This window comes from Prionailurus bengalensis, chromosome C1, assembly GCF_016509475.1.
Source record: "Prionailurus bengalensis isolate Pbe53 chromosome C1, Fcat_Pben_1.1_paternal_pri, whole genome shotgun sequence".
Taxonomy (NCBI): Eukaryota; Metazoa; Chordata; class Mammalia; order Carnivora; family Felidae; genus Prionailurus; species Prionailurus bengalensis.
This window is the reverse complement of record NC_057345.1, coordinates 19,657,863-19,680,634: the sequence shown is the minus strand read 5'-3', so window position 1 is coordinate 19,680,634 and position 22,772 is coordinate 19,657,863. Positions and strand designations below refer to the sequence as shown.

Sequence of the window (22,772 nt, the reverse complement as noted above, 5' to 3'; positions counted from 1 at the left end):
ATTCTCTGTCCTGAGACCAGGCAGAGTGGACACTATTATCACAAGTATCAGGCAGAAAGACAAGGCAGCCTAACTTAGAAGTATGTATTCTAGGATCTCAAATGCCATTCACAAGGTAAACCAACCAAAGGCAACATTAGCTTTACTTTTAACTTACACTCTGTCCTTTGTATATGAATAAAAAATCTTGCCAGTCAACAAACAAAGCTTAAAACTGAACTTAAAAAAAAAAAAAATCACTTACTTAAGGGAAATGGATTAGGTCTTACTCTTCTGAGAGTTGGGGAACTCTCAAGCTATAATCCGATCCAATAAAAATATTCTTTCCAAGGGAGGGCTGCCAGAATCCTCTGTGGCCTCCAAAAGCTTCCCAGCAAAGGTAAGCAATGAATCTAAACTATCCAAAGAAAAAGGTACAGTGGATAGTGCTGCTCTGTATCCAGGACAGGGAGTACAGCATCTGAATCAGGATTCTATTCTCTCTCCCACGCACCAGACCTGACTGCCTGGATATGTGAAGTTATTCTTAGTAACTCTCAGGTTTCACTCCAGCACAGTAAGCACTCTCAAGTGGGTACACACTGAAATCCTCTATTTTATATTTTGCCTTTCACTTCCCCCTTGTTTGTATCTAACTGTGACTTTTCACTTTTCCTTTAGATTCGATTTATGTTTCCTTTAGCTCTTGATTGGTCTTGGGAGACAACTCTCTGATTAGCTCCGCTGCAAAAGGTTCACATTTCTACATTATTTCCAACTTTCAAGTACTACTCTGAAAAAGATTACAGGGTCACAGAACTAATGTGCCAAGGAAGTGGACTGCAAGCAAACAACAAGACAGTAATATTAGGAAACATACCTGTTACTTTCACGAGGAAAAAACTGAGTAAGGGGACAAGGAATAGAAATGTCTTCGTTTTTCAACTATGTCCAGTACTCATTTCCAAACCAAGCACATCTACCATGGAGAAGAATGGACTACCAATTTAATTCATTTCTCTTTTTCCTTTCCATCAACCAACACGGAACACACTCAGCTAATGAGGACAGATACTATAACCTTACTATAGATTGGCTACCATCTTCTGATATGCATTTGTAAGCAGCTCTTTAAAAACATGGACATGCCAAATTATCCCTTATCATGTATGGGATAAGGCAAAGTATCTAATCTCTTATACTCAGATGATCTTGGGGATATAAAAAGCCATACTAAAACAAAACAAAAACCAAATCAAAACAACAACAGTTATTTCTGATAAATGTGTCTGCCTCTCAGGACCAAGACAGAAGAACATTTCAGAGGCAAAGGATACAGTTTTTGATGTCCCATAACATAAACATAGGAATAGTCAACAAGGATAAGGTAGACTGGTGGTGATGAAAACTTCCAAGGATAGTAAGCTCCCAACTTGAAATCCTCTGTTAACAACATCATAACATCCACTCTCACCAAGGGTCTCTGCTCTCAAAGTATAATTATGGAACAGAAGACAGTGAGGTTGCAGCATATGAGGGGCTGCTATTACACTGAACTTTGCGACACCTCCTTCCATTCTTCATCTACAGCACCATTCACTCTTAAGACTCACCAAATTCAGTTTTGAGCCCACAACTCCCAAAGTAGTAATGCCAAAACCAAAGCCAAAAAGAAAGGTACCAAATGACCCAGGAGAATATGGTTTTCCTAATTTTCTAGGAGTGTGTTTCATCTACAGACAAAAGAACAAAGGAAAATCTTGGGGCGCTCAGTTGGTTAAGTGTTTGACTCTTGATTTCGTCTCAGATCATGATCTCACGATGGTGAGATCAAGCCCCATGCTGGGTTCTGCACCGATGATGTGGAGCCTCCTTGGAATTCTCTCAACCTCTCTGCCCCTCCCCAACTTATATGTGCTCTCTCTCTCTCACACATGCACACAAACACACAAACTTTTAAAAAATAAAAAAATAAAAAGAATAAAGTAAAATCTTCATCACTTGTCACTTATCTATTAGGTTTATCTACTTATAGTAAGGAATCTGCTGTGATTCTGATAAACTGGTATTAAATGTCAAGTTACACCTTAAGTCTGGTTTGTATTTTGAAACAAACAGCAACACTTATTTTCAAAAGGGCCACTTACCTTCTACAATTTTCAAAGGCTTTCAAAATTTAAAGTATAGGATATGTGATTTTTTGGAGAGAAAAGTCTACAGTTCTCAGAATCATTGGGTTTTGGCCACTTTAAGGGTATTCATATTTCTAAATCTCTCAACAATACCCACTGCCCTGCTCCACCCTCTCTCCCCCAATTCTAACAACTCTGCTTTCTTGGTAAGGGGTAGATTTCCCTATAACTCTTTTTTTTTTTTTTTTTTTTTAAGTAGGCTTCATGCCCAGCGCAGAGCCCAATGTGGGGCTTAAACTCACCACCCAGAGATCAAGATCTGAGCTGAGATCAAGAGTCAGACACTTAATGGACTGAGCCACCCAGATGCCTCAGCTATTGCTAAATCTTGATCATTTCTGTCTATATCTCATACTGGTTTATGAAGTAAGGTAGTCTGAACTAAGCCAGAGACTATTTCAGTCTTTAGCAAAGAGCTGAAAGCCTCTGAGTTCTCAAGTATATATCTCTACCAGTCCCTTGAGAATCTTCAAGGTAAAACATCTTAATGAGGGGTGGAAACAAAACCAAGCCTGTTTAGTTTAAAGATGCAACAATGGAGGGGCGCCTGGGTGGCGCAGTCGGTTAAGCGTCCGACTTCAGCCAGGTCACGATCTCGCGGTCCGGGAGTTCGAGCCCCGCGTCGGGCTCTGGGCTAATGGCTCAGAGCCTGGAGCCTGTTTCCGATTCTGTGTCTCCCTCTCTCTCTGCCCCTCCCCCATTCATGCTCTGTATCTCTCTGTCCCAAAAATAAATAAATGTTGAAAAAAAAAAAATTTTAAAAAAAAAAGATGCAACAATGGAAAAAAAAAGATGCAACAATGAACTATATTTTATACCAGTCAAAAGGGTTCTTGTCAACTGGGCTCCAAACAAAACCAAGCTAGATTCATAAACAAAATGAACAAGAATTAAGATAAAGACCATTGTACAAAACTGTTTTGGCAGAGAAGACACCTTGGATCCTTTAAAAAAAAAACAAAAACAAACAAACTTCTAGACCAATGGCTTTGGTCACTACATCAAGGCTACTATAATTTTGGGGTGCCTGGGTGGCTCAGTCAGTTAAGCGTCTGACTTCGGCTCAGGCCATGATCTCGCGGTTCCTGAGTTTGAGCCCCGTGTCGGGCTCTGTGCTGACAGCTCAGAGCCTGGAGCCCGCTTCGGATTCTGTCTTGCTCTCTCTCTGCCCCTCCCCTGCTCACGCTCTCTGTCTCAAAAATAAATTAAAACATTAAAAAAAAATTTTTTTTAAGAATGCACAAGAGGAAATATATATATTTTTCCCCCAAAGGAATAAAAAGCATACAATCTGTGTAATGATGTGACTGAATTAAATACAGTCAGTCAATTCAGTAGGCAGAGTATCTAGACCACTGTTTGATTTTTAAAAGATTATTTAGTCAAAATGAAAAAGGTTTCGTGACTGCACATGTAGACAAAACCTAGGGGCGCGTGGATGGCTAAATCAGTTAAGTGTACGACTCTTGATTTTGGCTCAGGTCATGATCTCATGGTTCCTGGGATCGAGCCCGCATCGGATTCCATGCTGACAGAGTGCAGTCTGTTTGGGATTCTCTCCCTCTCTCTCTGTCCTGCTCATATAGGCACACACGCTCTTTTTCTCAAAATAAATAAACTTAAAAATTTTAAAAAACAGAAATATAACTCACATCCATTCAATTCATCCACTTGAAGTGTACAAGTCAATGGTTTTTACTATATTCAGTGGTGTATAACCATCACAAAAATCAATTATTGAACATTTTATCACCACAAAAAGAAACGTCTTATCCTTTAGCAGTCACATTCCATTTCCCCTAACTTCCCTAGCCTTGGGCAATCACTAAGTTATTTTCTGTCTCTATAGATTGGCCTATTCTAGACATTTCACATAAATGGAGTCATACAATATGTGGCCTTTTGTGTCTGGCTTTATTTAGCATAAATATTTTAAAAGTTCATCCGTTTTGTAGCATGTATTAGTACTTAATTTCTTTTTATTGCAGAAAAATGTACTATTATATGGATATACTACATTCTACTCATCCATTCATCAGTTAATAAACATTTGGGGTTGTTTCCATTTTTTTGGCTACTATGTATAATGCTATGAACATTCCTATAACAAGATTATGTGTGGAAATGTGTTTTCATTTCTTTTGGGTAGGTGGAGTGGAACTGTTGAGTCATAGGGTGACTCCATGTTTACCTTTTTGAAGATCTGCCAAACTGCTTTCCAAAGCAGCTATAACATTTTACATTCCCACCAGTACTGTATAGAGGTTCCAATTTCTTTAGATTCTCACCAACACTTGTTATTATGTTTTTGATTATAGCCATCCTAGTGGCTGTGACATCTGATAAAATACTAGTGACTAGTTTTGTGACTTTAATCAAGTCATCTAAACACTTTGAAATTCAGCTTTTCTCATCTGTAAAATGGAAATAATAAAATATTTCATAGAGTTCTTAAAGACATTAATGAAAAATGTAGAAAAAATTTAGTATAGTATCCATCACAAAGTATTTAATAAATAGTTTTTAGTTATTATTATGAGGTCCTCTGCCCTCTAAGAACTCACTATCTAAATGCAAAAATAAAATACTCTTGGGGCACCTGGCTGGCTCAGTTGCTAGAGCATGTGACTCTTGAGCTAGGGGTTTTGAGTCTGAGCCCTACATAGGGTATACAGATTAAATAAACAAACAAACAAACTAAAAAGAAAAAACTCTTGTAAAGTACTGTCTGGCAGTTATTACTTAATTTATGTGCCCCCAAAATGGCAGGCACAATAAAGATACAAGATTGCAGAGAGGGAGATCAGTAATGGGTGGAAGGGATGAGAAAAGTCTTATCATACACTTTACTAGATTTTGAAATATAAGATCAGCATAGCTGGGAAGGGCAAGAGGAGGTGGAAACAGCACGAATGGGCCCAGATTAAAGAAGGAAAGCTCTCAGGGACATGTGTCTGGCTCAGTAGGTGGAGTGTACAACTCTTGATCTCAGTTGGTGTTGTGAGGTCAAGGCCCATGCTGGGTGTGAAGATAACGTAAAAAATAAAATCTTAAAAAAAAAAAAAAAAAGGAAAGAGTTCAGATAGCCAAAAATAACAACAACAAAAGTTCTGTGCTTTTTCATAACATAATAACACCATACTTGGTGACAGTTAAGAAATATGTCTGAATGGGTGGAATAAGGCCAGATCACAGAACTCAGCAAGGCTCCTGAACTTTATCCTCCAAGTAATAGAAGCAGTTGAGAATTTACAGGAAAGGAAAACTATGAAATCAGGCTTTTAGAAATTAGTCTGGCAGTAGAGGGAAACACTTGAAGCCAAGAAACCTACTAGAAAGTTGTTTAAGATAGGACAAACAGTAAAAATTGAGAGGAAAGGACCAGTTGTAAGAAACATGGGAGTAAGAAAAATCAAGCAAACTCCCTGGCTGAAGGGACTGAGTTATGAATACTCTGGAAATGACAATATACCTGGAACACAATGTGAAAATGACAACACATATTGGTAATCAAAACATTAATTCACACTTACCCTCTGCAATGTCTGAGCATGATGTGCCAATGGCTGTGTCCCCACTGTCAGCTACACTTGAACAGCGGCTGAAGCGACTCCGAAAAGCCTCTGAGATAACTGGGGTCTGCCATTCAGTCCCCAGGGAACTGCCCTTTTGAATTACACCGGAACCTGAAACAAGTGTCATTTCCCACCTTTAGTGTGAACCAGCTGATATAACCCCCACAAGACTGTTTAAATAAATCACTTAAACCTATGAAAAAATAGCAGCACCCTACCCTTCTCTCTCCTGTACCTATTTCAGTTACTCTGAGTTAGTTAATTTTATTTTTTTATTTTTGAGAGAGAGTACAAGTAAGGGAGGAGCAGAGAGAGAGGGAGAGAGAATCTCCATGCTGAGCATGAAGCCCAGTGCTGGGCTCAATGTCATGACCCTGAGATCATGACCTGAGCCTAAATCAACAGTCAAACGCTTAACCAAATGAGCCACCCAGGTGCCCCTAAGTTAGTTAATTTTAAATAGAAATAGCATGAGAGTTGAGAATGTTCACAGACAGAAATAAGATTTACCAAGAACCCAGAAGTACTGGGATGGAAAACAATACTATTTAATAGTAGCTACTACCATGTTTTGAAACCTAGAAGCCATAACACTTTATCAACATGATCTCATCTTCCTTACTGAACAGTATCATCACCCCTATTTTACAATGGATAGAGCTGAGATTTGAACCCAGGTTGTTTAGATTCCAATATCCACATTCTTTCCCCTTACAGGGTTGCTTTTGGCATTCTGAGCATGACAATTCTTCAATGTGTAGTCTATATGTGGCAGGATGGCTTAGCATCCCTGGTCACTATTAAAAGCCAGTAGCAGCCCTAACCCCATCCCACCATCACTGTGAAACCTGAAAATACCTCATATGCTTCCAAATGTTCCCTAGGTTAATAGGCAGTCCAGTCTGTTGTTGAAAATCATTGCTTGACTGAACAAGGATACCCTGTGGGCAGGGTGAATCCAGATCAAGGTAAGTCTTGAAAGTCAATCTGAAGAGTTTAAGACTTTGAGTGCAATGCAAAGAAACCACTAAAATTTCCGAGTGGGTAAGACAAAACAAGACTGATGAGATATTTTTAATTCTGTTAGCTTGCTATTTAAAGGCCAGTAAGTAGAAAATATTCAATAAATAATTTGCTAGTATTTATTGTTAAAAAACCACTAATTTTCTAAACCGTATCTGATGATCAGTGTAAACAGACAAAGAGGAAATGGTGTCTACTTATCCATTTAAAGTGTCAGAGTTTGAGTTGAAATCAGAAAATAAAGTTCTACAGACTTTTTGATTTAGTGGGAAGCAAATGATATCTCAACACAAACCACCCTCTCTCTTGTTCCAGTTTTAGTGCTTCTCCCATCTTTTTCACCCGCTTTCTTCTAATTTTGCTACACTTCTGCTTTCTACTGAAGGCACCCTAACTTTCTCCAAGGACACCTTTTTATTCTTTGGGTCACAGTGGACTGCCTGATTTGAAAGAATTTATATACATGCAGTAATCAGTAATAATCTTTCATAGAAGATATACCCAACAATCAGAGCTTCTGATCAGCCTAAGATTAGCTGGTGTTACTATCTGTACTAAGTACTAGAAAGAAAGTAATCTGACTTCTTGATGAGTTTATATGGCGTTCTCTCTCTACTTAGCTTACAATTTGCCAGACCCTTTGAAATAAGGAAAACTGATTAAGAGCCTCTATTACCATCTTCCTGGCCTCTTACTGGAAATCACTTCTTGTTTTACTACTAACCTTCCATTCTTTATGGGTACCACTTTTCTATCTGCTCACTCCACACATCAATTCAGAAGAGATATTTGTTAAAATAAAATTTTATTTTGATATAGGTAAAGAGGCTTATGCTTATTTCCAAATTAAAATTTGAAAGCAAAATTTTTTGTGTGTTATGTCACATGTCCTATCACCAGCATCTTCATCAAAATATTAAGACCATCATTAACTGAATGAGAGATTACTAAAGACAAAAGCCATCAGAAGAGCAGTGAGTTTTGTTAGAAATTGCTACATCCCAAAAACTTGTGTGTTATACACATAATTGTCATAAGAAATTGTACAATCCAGCCCTGAAACAATGTGTGGCATATAGCAGATGATCAATAAATATTTGCTGAATGAATCTTGAACTGATTCAACAAATGCTTTTTAAAATGCATAATTTCTGCAAGGCAGCATGCCTAGGAGAATACAACAAATATCTAACAAATGTCTGCTGTAAGGCACTGTGGGATTTTAAAGTTAAATAAAGCATATCCTGGGGCACCTGGGTGGCTCAGTCGGTTAAGTGTCTGACTTTGGCTTGGGTCATGATCTTGCATTTCATGAGTTCCAGCCCCACACCGGGTACTGTGCTGACAGCTCGGAGCCTGGAGCCTGCTTCAGATTCTGTGTCTTCCTCTTTCTCTCTGTCCCTCCCCTGCTCACCCTCTGTCTCTCTCTCTCTCAAAAATGAATGAAGATTAAAAAAAATAAAATAAAGCATATCCTTAGCTGAATAAAATGTACCCTTTTCTTCATAAATACCCCAGATTCAAAAAGTTATTTTTCTATGCTACTTCCTACTTGAATATACTGTATCTACTTAATATGTTTATTGTGTATACATATATTTATATGTTTAATATACTTAATATATCCACTTAGTATATCTGCTGAGCTTTCAAAATCTTGTCAATCCACTCTAAAGATAAATTCCTGAGTCTCTAGTGACAACATAACTGAGACTGTAGGCATCCAAGAAGAATTCCAATCTTTGTGGGCTAGCAGATGACTGACACACCCACAGGACTACAAAGACAACATAGAACACAGTAATTTATGCTGTGTTTTTCTGATTTCAAATGAAACTATGTTCCAAAATCATTCTGTTCCTTCATGTGTCCTCCCCTCCCAAACAATCACGTGGGCTTGTTGGAAGCCATGTAGGACCCGAGATAAACAGTTGTTCTCTTGGAGAGGACTGTTTTTCTATTGAATATAGCCTCCTGTTATTTTTGTTCTTTTCAAGCATTTCAGTGAATGCTTGTTTGCTGAATATTTCCTTTAAAGGAAACTTGTTATGGAACAACAGAGCAAAAGTCAGAATTTAACCCAGAAAACTTTGACTACTCACCTGGTGAAGTCACATGAGAGATCCTCTCACTTGGGTATTTCTCCTGCATGGCCATCAATAGTTATTTGAGCCAACTGCAGAATGAAGGAATAACCAGTCAGATCTCTCTATTACTTTTAATTCCCTATAACTCACTCCCATTCAACCCAAACTGCCAAAACCACACAGAATAGTCTTTGGTCCTCCCCTTGTTTTACTCCTAAAGATATTTTTTAAGGCAAAGCAACTCCTAATACTCCTTCCTACTTCTCTTCCTAAATTAAGGGAGAGAAAACCTAGAACCAAATAGAGATTCCCAATACTGATCCTATATGATCCTAGAACCCCTCAATTGCTGCAAAAATTAAAAATGATATATTTTTTAAATGTTTATTTTGAGAGAGAGAGCATGAGCAGGGGAGGGGTACAGAGAAAGGGAGAGACAGAAAGAATCCCAAGCAGGCTCTGCATCACCAGCACAGAGCCAGAGGTGAGGCCTGAACTCACTAACTATGAGATCATGACCTGAGCTGAAACCAAGAGTCACCAGGCACCCCCAAAATAATATTACTTTTATTTATTGTTTTAAGTTTATTTATTTGAGAGAGAGAGAAACAGAACACATGAGTGGAGGGAGGGGCAGAGACAGAGGGAGAGAGAGAGAATCCCAAGCAGGCTCTGCACTGTCAGCACAAAGCCCAATGTGGGGCTCAAACTCACAAACTGTCAGATCATGACCTGAGCTGAAGTCAAGAGCCAGATGCTCAACCGACTGAGCCACCCAGGCACCCCTAATATTACTTTTAATTAACAAACTTTGCCATGGATTTTCTTAGCCATGAAAATAGGATGGGGGAGTGGAGTGGAGAAAGAACTAAACAACCAAACTACCAGCGGAGTATTATACCTTCAGTTACAATTAACTTAAGTTCTCCTATTCCTCCAGTAATGAAAGTTAGTCATATGATTCACAAACAGAATTCTTGGTCATAAGCATAACTCCAATTCTCAGCTGGGAACATGAGGTTTTCTTCCCATTTCCCCACTTCTTAAAACACTTACATTTATTCTAATGTTAGGCTGTGAGAATTCAGCATAAGTCTGATTACTATCTGTGTAAACAAAAGCTTTAATTAACTGTAACTAAAAGTAGGAAATATCTTATTTTTGAATAGTATTTAAGAGGCATGGCAGTACAGGGAAGTGGTTCAGAGTATGCACGTGTGATCAGACAGCCTGAATGTGAAGTCTGACTTCTCAATTAGCTGTGTAACCTTGGGGAAATTTCTTAATATCTATGTGCTTCAGTTCCTTCATATAAAAATGATAAAAACAAAACCTAATGCATGCTAATTCATTTAGAATTAACTCACAACAGTGCCTGACACATATTAAGTGCTTAATTACATTTTTATTATTATTACTTGTCAGTTTATGTCAATAAAAAAGAGGTACATTGTGGTCCCTGGAAGATAAAGTATGAATTTAGAAACTGAATTTATAAGAGCTCCCAAAGAGTTTGGAACAAAATCAGTCAGTAGATCACAATTCTTAAGAGGTGAAATTCAACTCTGAAGGGAAAACAAAGGCTATATGGGTACAGATTTCTCTAGTATGCTTTACTGACCTCTATAGTTTTCTCTTAGTAACAACAACCCAAACCCTCACTTATTCACTGCATCTACATTAATGGTACCATCCCCTGCAATCCCAGGTCTTGACAAAGTGGGTAAGAGATTGTTCAGTAAAAGCTTCAACATATACGGCTATTATCATTCAGTGTGTTAATGGTGACACAGAAGGATTAGATTATCTGCCTAGTAGTGATATCAAATGGTCACTATCAAAATCCTTTCCTTCACTCATTTCTTTAAAGTATAACAAAAATGGTAGTAGGATTCTGAGACCTTTGCAAATTCAGAAGAGTTGAAGATAGGATGACAAAAGAACTCTCAATTAAAGAGTTACTCTAGGGGCACTTGGGTGGCTCAGTCAGTTAGGTGTCAAATTCAGCTCAGGTCATGATATCATGGTTCACGAGTTTGAGCCCCACGGTTGGCTCTGCTGACAGCTCAGAGCTTGGAGCCTGCTTCGATTCTGTCTCCCTCTGTCTGACCCTCCCCTGCTCATGCTCTGTTTCTGTCTCTCTCAAAATAAATAAAAACATTTAAAATTTTTAATAAAATATATATTTTTTAAAAGTTACTCTATAACTCAGCAATTCCACTACTAAGTATATGTTCAGGAGAAAAAAAAAAACATGCTCACACAAAATCTTGTATATGAATGTTCAGAGCAGCATTATTTATAACAGCCAAAAAGAAAAAAACTTCAAATGTCTATCAACTGATGAATGGATAAATTCCACTTATATGAAATGTCCAGAACTGGCAAATCCACATAGATAGATTAGTGGTTGCCAAGGACTAAGAGGAGGGGCAATAGGGAGTGACTGCTAATGGATATGGGGGTTCTTTCCAGGGTGATCAAAATCTCCTGAGATTTGATAATGGTGATGGCTGCACAACCTTGTGAATGTACTAAAACCACTGAATTGTACACATGTAAAATTGAATTTTATTGTATGTGAATTACAATAAAAAAAAAGAACTCCCAAAAGAAGCAAAACAATATGGAAGAGATCATTCTTAACTTTTTCCTACTAAGTTCAGAAGTAGATGAGCTATTGGTGGACGTTTTTAGGATCATTTGAAGGAGATAAAGATTTCCTGAAATAAAAGTGAGAGAAATGAATATACAAGAAGTAATGTAAATAACCAATTACACAGCCAAGAAAGGTAGGAGTGAATGGAAGCAGACAAAAAAAAAAAAAAGCACTCAACATTGATGGTTTCTATCTTCAAAGCCCTTTAAACTATTTATTCATCCAACAAATTTAATATGTATTCAGTACTTTCTACCCACCTAGCACTGTGCTAAACACTGTATAAGTATCATGTCTTATCAATGCTCACATCAAACCTATGAGGCAATTACTAGTATTACCCTCATTTCATGGATGAAAAAATGAAGGCTTACAGAGGTGAAGGTCATACAGCCAGAAGAGGCTTCAAAGCCAGGACTGTGCTCTAATGCTAAAGGAGTCTAGTTAGCATTTTTCTGTGTGTGACAAAAAGAAATAAAGGAAGTTACCAAGGCACCACGAGTTGGGGGTTTCTGCTTCAGACCCAGCCAGAGCTGCAAGCCCCAAAGAAGTTGGGAGCAGGGACAGCTCATACAATTTCTTCACTTTGCCCCTGGTCACCACACAGGCTCACTTTTCCAAGGTGCTACCCAAGAGTTAGGTTTTGACTGTCATATTTCTCTCCCTAAAGAATTATAATCTTAGTGTGGAATGTCACACTTGACAGCTGCTGAGAACCACATCAAGACAGGAATGGATTTGAAAGGATACACAGCTGACACAAGCACAGTAAGAATCTCACACCATCAGGGTGCCTGGGTGGCTCAGTCAGTTGAGCCTCCAACTCTTGATTGGGCTCAGATCATGGGCTCGGGTTTGTGGGATCAAGCCCCGCATCAGGCTCTGTGCTGTTAGTGCAGAGCCTACTTGGGATTCTCTCTCCCTTGTGCATGAGGTCTTTCAAAATAAACAAACATACATTAAAAAAAAAAAAAATCTCACACCATCACACTGTCATGACCATGATCATTCATTAAACCATACCTAAAGAAATAGAAGCCAAATCCTTGCCAAGAAGTTATCTTTACAAAGTCCTGAGAAAAGGACTTTGGATAAGTAATGAGGCATGGTTATCTTAATCATCCTGGTATTATCGACCCTCCTGACCCAGCACACAGTATTCAATTCATCAACCAAAATTTACTGAGTGCCTACTATTCGCCTGGCTCTGTGCCAGATGCTGGAAATATACTGGCGTAAAAGACAAACAGGGCTCTGATCCTCCTGTTTTATCGTGAAGTGCTGGATACCTTCTATTGAACAAACATGCTGTAACCTCCTCGTCGAGCAGGGTTAGGAAATCGGGATGCTCCTGACATTTTCGGTCAGATAAGTGTTGGGGGGGGGGGCGGGGGGGATACTGTCCTGTGTAAGGTGGATGTTTAGCGGCATCCTTGACTTCTAGATGCCAGGAGCAATCCCCGAGCTGTAGAGCTGCAAATGTCTCCGGACGTCGTCAAATATCCCGTGGGGAGCAAAGTCGGCTCAGAAACTCTAGCCTGGCGCCTTCACAAGTGCTGTCTGTCCCCCAACCATAACTCTCTACTCACCCTTTAAGTCTCAGCCCCAACTTCGCTTCCTCATGGAGGGCTCCCTGCCCTCCCGAACTACACCGGCGCCTGGTGCTTAGCGCTCTGAGTACTTGACCAGCCCACACCACTGAGTGCTAACGAACGAGTCGTCACCCGAGCAATGTCGCCTCTTCTCCCGGGACTGCGTGCCGCGTGAAGGCAACCAACGTGCTTCCCGCCGTCCCGCCGGCGACTGGCACGGGGCCTACCCTTTACAAAGGTAAAGCAACTGCTGTGGAGTGAAGGATGGAGAAAGCCAGGCGAAGAGGGCGGGGACGCGAGCGAGTCGCGAGGGGGCGTGTGCGGGGTATTATTTTAGGAAGCCCAGCGGGTGAGAGACCCATAGAGGACGGCTTAGCGGCTCTGCGCATGCGCCTCGCTCTCCTGCGGCCCCCGAAGAAGGCAGGTCAGGAGTGTTTCTAGGGCTCCTCCGGGGCTCCCCAAGGTGGGGCGGGGTCTGTCAGCCCATCAAGGGCTCCCGAGGGGAGGAGGACTTACGTGGGGCCGAAAGCGGGCGGCGAAATCCCTCACCCTGGGACGCCGACTGCGGCCACCACGTCAGCCGCAGGCAGCAGTTCCCTCCCTCGGCTCGCCTAACGGCCGTTACACACCCGCCAGGCCGCGCGCCTCAGAGCGCGCGCCGCCCCGCCCCCGCCCCCTTCTGCCCGCCTGGGGCCAATCAGGAGTCGGGCCGCGCCGGTGTCCCGCCCCTGCACGCTGCGCTCGGCGCCGGGAGCGGACGGATCTCTCTGCGCATGACCTCACCGCCCTTCGGAACCTTCTGCCCTGCCCCTAGCCAGGTCTCGCCTGTGGGCGGAGCCCTCCAGACTCAGGGCTGAAGTGGTTTCCTGGGCTTGGGCGGATCAGGAAGCTGGATGCCAGGGAAAATCTTTCAGGAACCCCTGCCCCCCCCACCGGTCCCACCCTTTTCCCATTCCCCACTACCTATAAGTGGTCCCACCTGAGATAAAGCAAAGGGTCAGGTGGTGGTCCGGAGTTAGGGTGTGGCCTGGGTCACTGCCTCGTCAGGGTTAGGGCTCATCTGTGGCTGGGGCAGGGCGTGGGCTGGGTTAGGGTCGCCAGTGGTCAAGACTGTGACCAGGACTCAGGTTGAAGAGTAACTAACAGATCGATCTTGCCTCCCTACCCAAACTCCGTCCCAAGGAAAAGAACTAAGTTCATTTGCGTTAATGTATACTTCAGAATCAGACCGGGGAATTGTTAAAAGGAGGGACAAAGCCATCAGCCAAAGGATAGTGACAAATTCCGGGTTTCTGGAAACCTGACCTGGGAGGGAGAGGCATTAAAAGGTTGGGATTTCTTAACTTTGAAGAACCAGACTTAAAGAGAATTAATTACTGGATCAAATTCAGTCTAGAGTTAGGACTCTGGGGATGTGCTCCAAAGTTCTATCCCCACCCTGGTCTCATAACATTTTAAGGTAACAATATAGGAGGCATAAAATAGCAGATTTAATGGATAATGAATCTGGGTATGATGTGATAGATGCATTTAGGGGATATTCTCTAAATTAGGACCAGAAACCTTTCTTAAATAGTAAGGATAGGTGTCTGAATAAATTTGTAGACTGGTGGGTAGGAGATAGACTAATGGGTGGTGGAAACCTCTACTTGATTGCTTGTTTCTTTTGTGGAAAACATCTGTGAAGAGGGAGGGAACGGGCATATAGGGGACTGAGAAGAACGGAGAGTATTTGAAGAGCCGATACAGAGAACGGAAGACAAAGCTAACTGGAAACATAGTGGAAGTGCTGAGATTTAAATTTACAAATGGCACATAGTGCATTTATGCAGTTTTCTCCAATGGATATCTGTCCTTTTTTTTTTTTTTTTTTTTTTTTTAGGGGTGCCTGGGTGGCTTAGCTGGGTAAGCATCTGACTCTTGATTTCAGCTTGGGTCATGATCTCGTGGTTGGTGGGTCCAGGCCCAGGGTCAGGCTCTGTGCTGACAGTATGGAGCCTGCTTGAATTCTCTCTCTCCTCTCTGTTCCCAGTCTGCCCCTCCCTCACTTGCTCGCTCTCGCTCTCTCTCTCTCTCAAATAAAAAAAAATAAACTTAAAAAAAGATTTTATTTTTAAGGAATCTCTACACCCAATGTGGGGGCTCAAACTCACAACCTGGAGATCAAGAGTCAAATGCTCCACCTTGACTAAGCTGGCCAGGTACCCTGGATATCTGTATTTTAAAAGTAACTCCATTATCATACTACTAATTTTCAAATGTGAATGAGTCTTCATGTCTTAACAAAGATCAGATGTTAATTTCAGAGAATATTCACAATCAGTTTTTAGATATGAGATAGTCTTAAATCTTCAGTTACTTTATTATTTTTAAAAGACCTGGCGTTCCTGGGTGGCTCAGTCAGTTGAGCGTCTGACTCTTAATTTCAGCTTGGATCATGATCTCATGGTTTGTGGGTTCAGGCTCCATGTGGGGCCCTGTGCTGGCAGTATGGGGCCTGCTTGGGATTCTCTCTCCCTCTCTCTCTGCCCCTCACCCACCTGTTCTCTCTCTCTCTCTCTCTCAAAATAAACAAATTAAAAAAAAAAAAAAGACTTGCTGCAAATTTAATAAAATTTGGAATTATCACCCGAGTGAAAAAAGAGTTGGCCAGATATATCCCACCCCAGCTTAATCAAAGAAAATAAGAACATAAACTAACTGCATCTTAGTTGTAATCCTATCATTAGAGATACTGCTTTCACATGCATTAGTGTTGTCTAGTGGCTTATTTTATAAGCATCTATTGTTACACAGCACAGAGGCTTCTTTCATTGGTCAACTAAATATAGTTTAAGCTCAGTAGCTTCTTTGTTTACTTAATTTTGTTTCATTCTATTTTTTTGAGATATTTAAGCATAGCACAATCAGTAATATTTTGCCTTTTTCCTTCAGGATATAGATATAGATATAGATATAGATATAAAATGTTTATTTATTTTGAGAGAGAGCAGGAGAGGGGCAGAGAGAGGGAGAGAGAGAGAATCCCAAGCAGGCTCTGCACTGCCAACACAGAGCCCGATATGGGGCTCGAACCCATGAGTTGAACCAATAGATCATGACCTGAGCCAAAATCAAGTCAGACACTCAATGGACTAAGCCACCCAGGCACCCCACCTTCAGGATATATTTTAAATAAGGGCAAAAGTTAATGCCTTCACCAAAAGGTCTATTTAAATACTCTACTCCAGGCCTATAAAGTGAATATGAAATCCCAATGAAATGTAATTACTTGCATGCTGATTTAATAAATGTGTGACTTTTTGGGTGCCTGGGTAGCTCAGTCAGTTAAGGGGCTGACTTTGGCTCAGGTCATGTTCTCATAGTTGGTGAGTCTGAGCCCCATGTTGGTTCTGTGCTGACAGCTCAGAGTCTAGAGCCTCTTCAGATGCCGTGTCTCCCTCTCTCTGCCCCTCCCCTCACACACTCTTGTCTCTCTCTCTTTCTCTGTCAAAAATAAATAAACATTAAAAATTTTTTAAAAAATGTGTGACTTTGGTGTGCTTAAAATAATATAGGGGTTCCTGGGCGGCTTAGTTGGTTGAGTGTCCGACTCTTGATTTCGGCTTAGGTAATGATCCCAGGGTCATGGGATCAAGCCCCCACATAGGTCTCCATGCAGACCATGCAGCCTGCTTAAGATTCTCTCTCTGCCCTTCTCCCTCGCTCGCACACACACCCTCTCTCAAAATTTTTTTTAATTAAAATTTTAAAAATGATAATATGGACTGATCATCTGATTTAATTTTTAGGAGCTATTAAAGCATTAAATGAGAAGAAAAGTTCTTGCAAATGAAATGTTAAGACTGTTAAATTTGACTTTTTTTAACGTCTTTTTTTTTTTTTTTTTTTTTTTAGGGAGCACAATTGGGGGAGAGGGACAGAAGGGAAAAGAGAGAATCCTTTTTTTTCTTTAAGTTTATTTATTTTGAGAGGTGAGGGGGAAGAGGGACAGAGAGAGAGGAGAGAGAATCCCAAGCACGCAGAGCCCAATGCAGGGCTCAATCTCATGAACCATGAGATCATGACCTGAGCCGAAATCAAGAGTTGGATGCTCAATCGACTGAGCCACCCAGAAGCCCCAAGACTGTTAAATTTAACTTTTATTGTTTGTACCAAAATACTTTCCCAAGAAATTGATTTCCAAAATGGTCATAGATATCAATCAAAAGTATTTCAAAAACAAAACAAACAAAAAAGAGGCACAAGGGCCTTCTTGTGGTTTTGTAAAAGTGCCACTCTGCCAACCTGTTAAGCCTGTCCTGTCTCCTGGTCCACACCACCTACTTCCTGCACTCAGCTGTCCTTTCTGTAAGGTTAACAACTGTGTCTTGTGTAGGCTTACCACAGGAACTGGGGCATAGTAGGTTCCAACCCATTTTTGAATGGATACATGATAGTAGCACAAACACTGATGCCTATAGAGAATAAAGTGACTTCTCACAACTACACACACTCATGAAGTGCTGAAGCTTTGTAGTCAGATTACACAGAAAAGGAGTCAAAGTAGGAAAATTCCTTGTTGTTTATTGGCTATACTCCCTGCCCAGTCCCCTACCGTATTGAGCAGCCCAATCCTGTCCTTGGAAGAGTTCCAGAGATGGGAAGGGATGGTGGGATGAGGAAGCACAGCTTGAGGCTCAGCAGCCACATTCCTTACCAGATGGTAGTTGGGACACACTGGGGTTTCATCTTGTCTCCCTAACTAGAGGACAGACTACTCGTCTCTCCCTAAATCTTCCTCTACCCCACCCTTACTTCAGGCAACAAAACTAGAAGCCAAGGGCTAGAGTTGGGGAAGATATCTCGGCAGGATTTTATCACAGCATCAAGCCTATCACCATCAGAATAAAGACAGCCATCCAGGCTTCTGCAGGAAAGAAACAAATGATTACCAACAGGGTTCAGTGGATTTAGGCTTAGATATTCCACTTTGGGGAATTATTTAGTAATCCACTCATGCATTCTTTCAACCAAGGTTTCCCACTGTCCCGACAGTCCCTCCCTTGGGGGTGAGAGATGGAGTACAGGGATGTAACATACTCTAGTTCAATGTGGACCCCACTCATCTCCTCTCACTTATTACCTGCCTGACCCTAACCCCCTACTCTAAGTCATTTCTGTCTAGTCTCAGGTTCTGACGAAGTGTAAAGCTCTAACTGTAAGTACCAACAACCCACAACGACAACTCTGCTGTGTCCTGCTGAGGAATCTGAGACTCTAAGAGGGTAACTGACTTTTCCCAAGTCACACAGAGATGAGCAGAGATAGGATCCAAGACCAGCACCAGTCAGAACCCAGTGTGCACCCCCCCCCCCCCAGACCCTGGTGCACCCGCCAGAATTTCACACCAATCCCTGTGTACCAATCTGCCAAACACGTGCTGCTGGAGGCATTGAACTCAAACCACATAGAAAAAAAGATTGAACTCCAGGAAACATTCTGACAGGATTCCCATTGTTGCATCAAGATTGGGCAAGAGGGCTGACCCTTTGTTGAAGCAGGGCCTCACAATGGTGTGATGATGAGTCTTCTGCCTCTAATAAGAACGGACTTACTAAGATAGGCTTTTCCATGAGGGTCGGAGTTTTGGAGGACTGTTATGAAAGGAGAGACTGTTCCAGACCAGCAAGGAAGATACACAAAAGTAGGCTGGCACAAGGGACAAACAGACTACAAGAAGAGTGAGCTGGTGTGGCGGGAAAGGTGGGAGTGGGAGGAGAGGAGTAGAAACTGAATGAGAACATGATCCGTGAGGAGAGGGGACCCTTCCTGAGCAGAGGAGAAGCTGAAGAGGATATAGGTTTGGGGAGGATATGGACCTGGATTAAGAGAGGAGTGTGAGGACATGAAGGTAGGAGGGGTCTCAGAGCAGGTCAGTGGGATGCTTTGCAAGAGGAGTCAGAGAGGCCCCTAAATGACCCAGTTACCGCTAATCCGGATGGGCTCCGAACACCACCCAGCCAGCGGCCGGTCTTCAGGCGCCCTTGCATCGGAATCTCCCAGGCTCGATTTCTCCCAGGCGAACTCTTCTGCCTACAGGTCGGCGGGGGACAAGCAAGCCTCAGGGTAGCGAGGTCCCTCCCCGCCCCAGCAAGGGCGGGCATTTGCGCGGGACTCCGGGGAGCCAGGTGTGTTCCCCCAAATCCCGCCCCTTAGGTCAACCACTGGTCCCTTGCAACACAAGCCCCGCCTCCGGTTCCTGCCCCCGGCAGGATAGGCCAATCCCCAACACCGCCATCCTCCAGGCCCCGCCTTAGTCCCGCCCCCAGGATGGCAGCATTGGTGTATTGCTACGTGTCTGGCTCCAGTGGGCCGCCTCCACCGGCGCCAGGCGTAGGCTAAGGAAACTGCCAGGATCCCCCAGGGCTGCCAGCTCACCGGCTGGCAGGGGTGTCCCTCCCGCTTGTCACACAGGGTCACTCGGCTGCGTAAGTAGAACGTGTCGCTGGTCACGAAGTGGAACAGGTTGAAGGCCAGCGTCACCTGCAGAGAGGCCCCGTTGGCCCGCAGGCCTCCTAGCAGCCGGTTGCTGACTGGGCAGCTGTGGAAAGAGGCTGCAGTCATTGACTGTTAGGAGTCCTGGCTTGGGCCAGCGGTGTGGACGGACAAATACTGATTTCCCCCTTTTCGCTTGTGCTGTTTGTGAACGCTGCGTGTCGTACTGAGAACTTTACGTGCATTATTTGATTTCATCTTCACATCAATCCTATATACTTTATATACTTTTGCCTCTTCCCCTTTCCTCCGACTCCTTTCTTCCCTCCATTTCTTTCTTCCCTTTCTTTCTTTCTTTCCATCTTTTCATTCCTACTATGTTTTTTATTTCTTCTCCTTCCCTTCTCTTCACTATTATTATTTTGATGGTGTGGTAGGGGTAATTCATGGAAAGATGATCTTTTAGTTTTCTTTGTCTTAGTTTTGTTTTTCTAAGGCTCTCTCCTTTCGATAATTTTTTGCTTGACTGGGCATAGTTTATCAGTGATCACTTATTTAGCAATAATTGTTCCAAGTTGAAAAAAGAAACTTCAGTTATTGATGGCAATGTAGGGATTAGTGGCAACCTCTGATAGACAGAAAATTCTGAGCTAAGGGATTAGGAGCCAATGGTCTGAACTGTCCATGCTATTGTCATGGTGACTTTTTTGAGGTGACAATAACCTAAATGTAAACGCTTCACTATAACTAGTAATATTTGGATCGGCCTGTGCTATAGACTCCATGGTGGAAGGAAATTCTTACTATATACAGGTTCTGTTCTAGGTCCTAGGTCCTTGGGAGAATTAGGGAACATGAGTGAAAAAAACAGACCAAAACCTCCTAGTCTCTTGTGGTTAAGGGAAGACAGACAGTAAATAATTTAATTTTTTAAAAAGTAAATTATCTCATGTAATATGGCATATAGTTAGGAGGTGATACACAGAAGAAAGAAACTGATCTAGAATGGATGAGGGGAGAGTAGTTGCAATTTTAAATAACATGGGCCAGTAGGCTTCCTTGAAATGGTAACGTTTTATCAAAGACTTGAAGGAGATGACAGTTTTCCCTATGGGTATCTGAGTTGAGGGTTTCTAGGAAGAGAAACCAGCCAGTGCAAAAGCCTAAGGGACAGCAGATTACTTACCCACTGAGTTACCTGTCCACACAGATGCCACCTCCTTTGGGCATTAGGGAGTCACCTGTCTGATCTCTGTCTCTTGTACTCCTCAAAGCCCATTTAGTCTTTTTACTCCATGGTCTTTATTCTGGGGCTCAAGCTCACCATCAATAAGTCCATTCTAGGTACCACCTTGACAGAGCCTTTCCTTTTTAAGGAGATAAGGAAACTGAGGTTCAGAAAGGTTAATTAGGTTGCTCAAGTTTCTTCAGGGAGCAGCCTGGCTGCTGTGCCCCCCCCCCCCCCCCCCATCCCTTTAATCACTAGGTTCTATTTCCTCCTGACAAAGGAAGAATTACATGCTAGGACAGATTTGGTGGTGTTTCAGAACCCGGACTCTAAAGTGTGAATAGACCAACGGTGTGCCCTTGGTCAGGTAATTTCAACTCTCTGAACCCACTCTAATCCCCTCATCTGTAAAGCGGGGGGAAATAATACTTCCTAGGTCTATTTTCAGGAATCAGTGAGTTAATGAATGATTCACTGTGCTCTGTGAAGATCTGTTAATATTAATGAAATACAACCTAGAAGTCAGGAGACCCAGCTTGTTCTTCTGACCACAAGCTGTTAAAGGTCTACCAGTTGTGTGAACTGAGCCTCGGTTTCTCCATCTATAAAATAGGAATAAAAATGCAACTATCTCATACAGTGTGTTGTGAGGCTTAAAGGAATTAATATATGTGAAGTAATTTGAACATGCCTGGCATGGGGTAAATGCTGTGTCAGTATTAGCTATTAAATGTAATGCATGTCAGGTATATTGCATAGTGTGTAGCACTTTGAAATGTCAGTTTTGGTTTTGGTTTTTTACATCTATCATTGTAGGCCCTTAATACTTGAAGAAAAAGTAAAAGGAATGAATGTTATTTATTGGCTGTAATCTTGGACAGGCTTTAATCTCCTTGTGCCCTAGTTTACTCATCTGCAAAATGGGAATGACAATACTTGCATTCATTCAACAAACATTCACCCAGTACTTTACTTTCTCCCAGTGTTTACGTACCCAGGATACAGACGAAAGAGACAGGATCTGTGCTCATGGGAACAAACGCACTCAGCACAAGCCACAGACCAAGAGCTAGCATGGCATTGGTAGGAAGGTACTGTGGCCTGACAGACACCGCTCCTTCACAAAGTGGTACATGGACTTAACAGTACCAGTCCTGAAGATCATCATCTGGCAAAGGCCTCATTGGCCACCGGGGCAAATCTGTCTGGATCAATGCTTATGACTCCGAAAACCATATAGAGACGTTTGCCAAGAGGAAATGGTCTGTTCTCAAGTACCGATGAGAGCTGAGGGTCCATGAAGATGCCCAGGATGATGATGACATCCCCAGTGCACAGAACAGGGATGGTGGCATATCTGGAGAGTGACCAGAGTGAGACTCTCACCATGAAACTGCAGACGGAGGGACAGTCACTCACCTTCTGACTTGCACCCAAGGTCACTGAACACTGGTAGCCATAGTAAATAAGGGGACAGGAGGAGCAAATCTGCTAACGTTCCTCCTGGACTTTCTGAAAAATGAGGGGCCGCCTAGGACCATTGAAGCCATCCAAGCCAACCTACCTCACGGTAATTTACATAAAGGACCCATAATGCATTAGTTCATGGGAGCATTTTCTTTCTTTTTTTTTGTTTTGTGATCTCATATATTTCAACCTAGACTTTATATTGTTATATTACGTACTTTCATTTAATTAATTAAAATATAATTTATTGTCAAATTGGCTAATATACAGTGTGTGAAGTGTGCTCTTGGTTTTTGGGGTAGATTCCCATGGTTCATCGCTTGCATACCACACCCAGTGCTCATCATTGGAGCATTTTCTTTCTTCCACAAATGCTTTGAGTTTCAATCTAAGAGGTGCCTATGATTGGTGGTTGGGCACAGGGGGCCAACATCTTCAGAGTATTGACTCCTTTTGCCTGGATTAGAGGTAGCAATGAGAACTCAGGAAGCTT

At 42.1% G+C, this 22,772-nt stretch overlaps 1 protein-coding gene and 1 long non-coding RNA gene across 4 annotated transcripts in view; one reads left to right on the top strand and one right to left on the bottom strand.

Moving 5' to 3' along the window:
* CEP85 (centrosomal protein 85) overlaps positions 1–19,252 on the bottom strand; it is a 35,376-nt gene extending 16,124 nt beyond the window's left edge. The window contains exons 1-3 of one of the 3 annotated variants that reach the window (XM_043574135.1): positions 19,077–19,252; positions 8,872–8,945; positions 5,705–5,857 (exon numbers count right to left, since the gene is read on the bottom strand). In XM_043574135.1, coding sequence (XP_043430070.1) covers positions 5,705–5,857; positions 8,872–8,926 — 208 coding nt within the window. In that variant the 5' untranslated portion in view covers positions 8,927–8,945; positions 19,077–19,252. Of the gene's footprint in view, positions 1–244; positions 471–5,704; positions 5,858–8,871; positions 8,946–13,623; positions 13,756–19,076 lie in introns of those variants that run through there. The other 2 variants (XM_043574134.1, XM_043574136.1) reach the window with 2 other exon arrangements.
* Positions 19,253–19,429: 177 nt separating this feature from the next.
* Positions 19,430–22,544, top strand: LOC122480121. Its single transcript, XR_006296514.1, has 2 exons — positions 19,430–19,577; positions 21,796–22,544. It is a non-coding gene; the product is annotated as an uncharacterized LOC122480121 (long non-coding RNA).
* Positions 22,545–22,772: the final 228 nt, after the last annotated feature.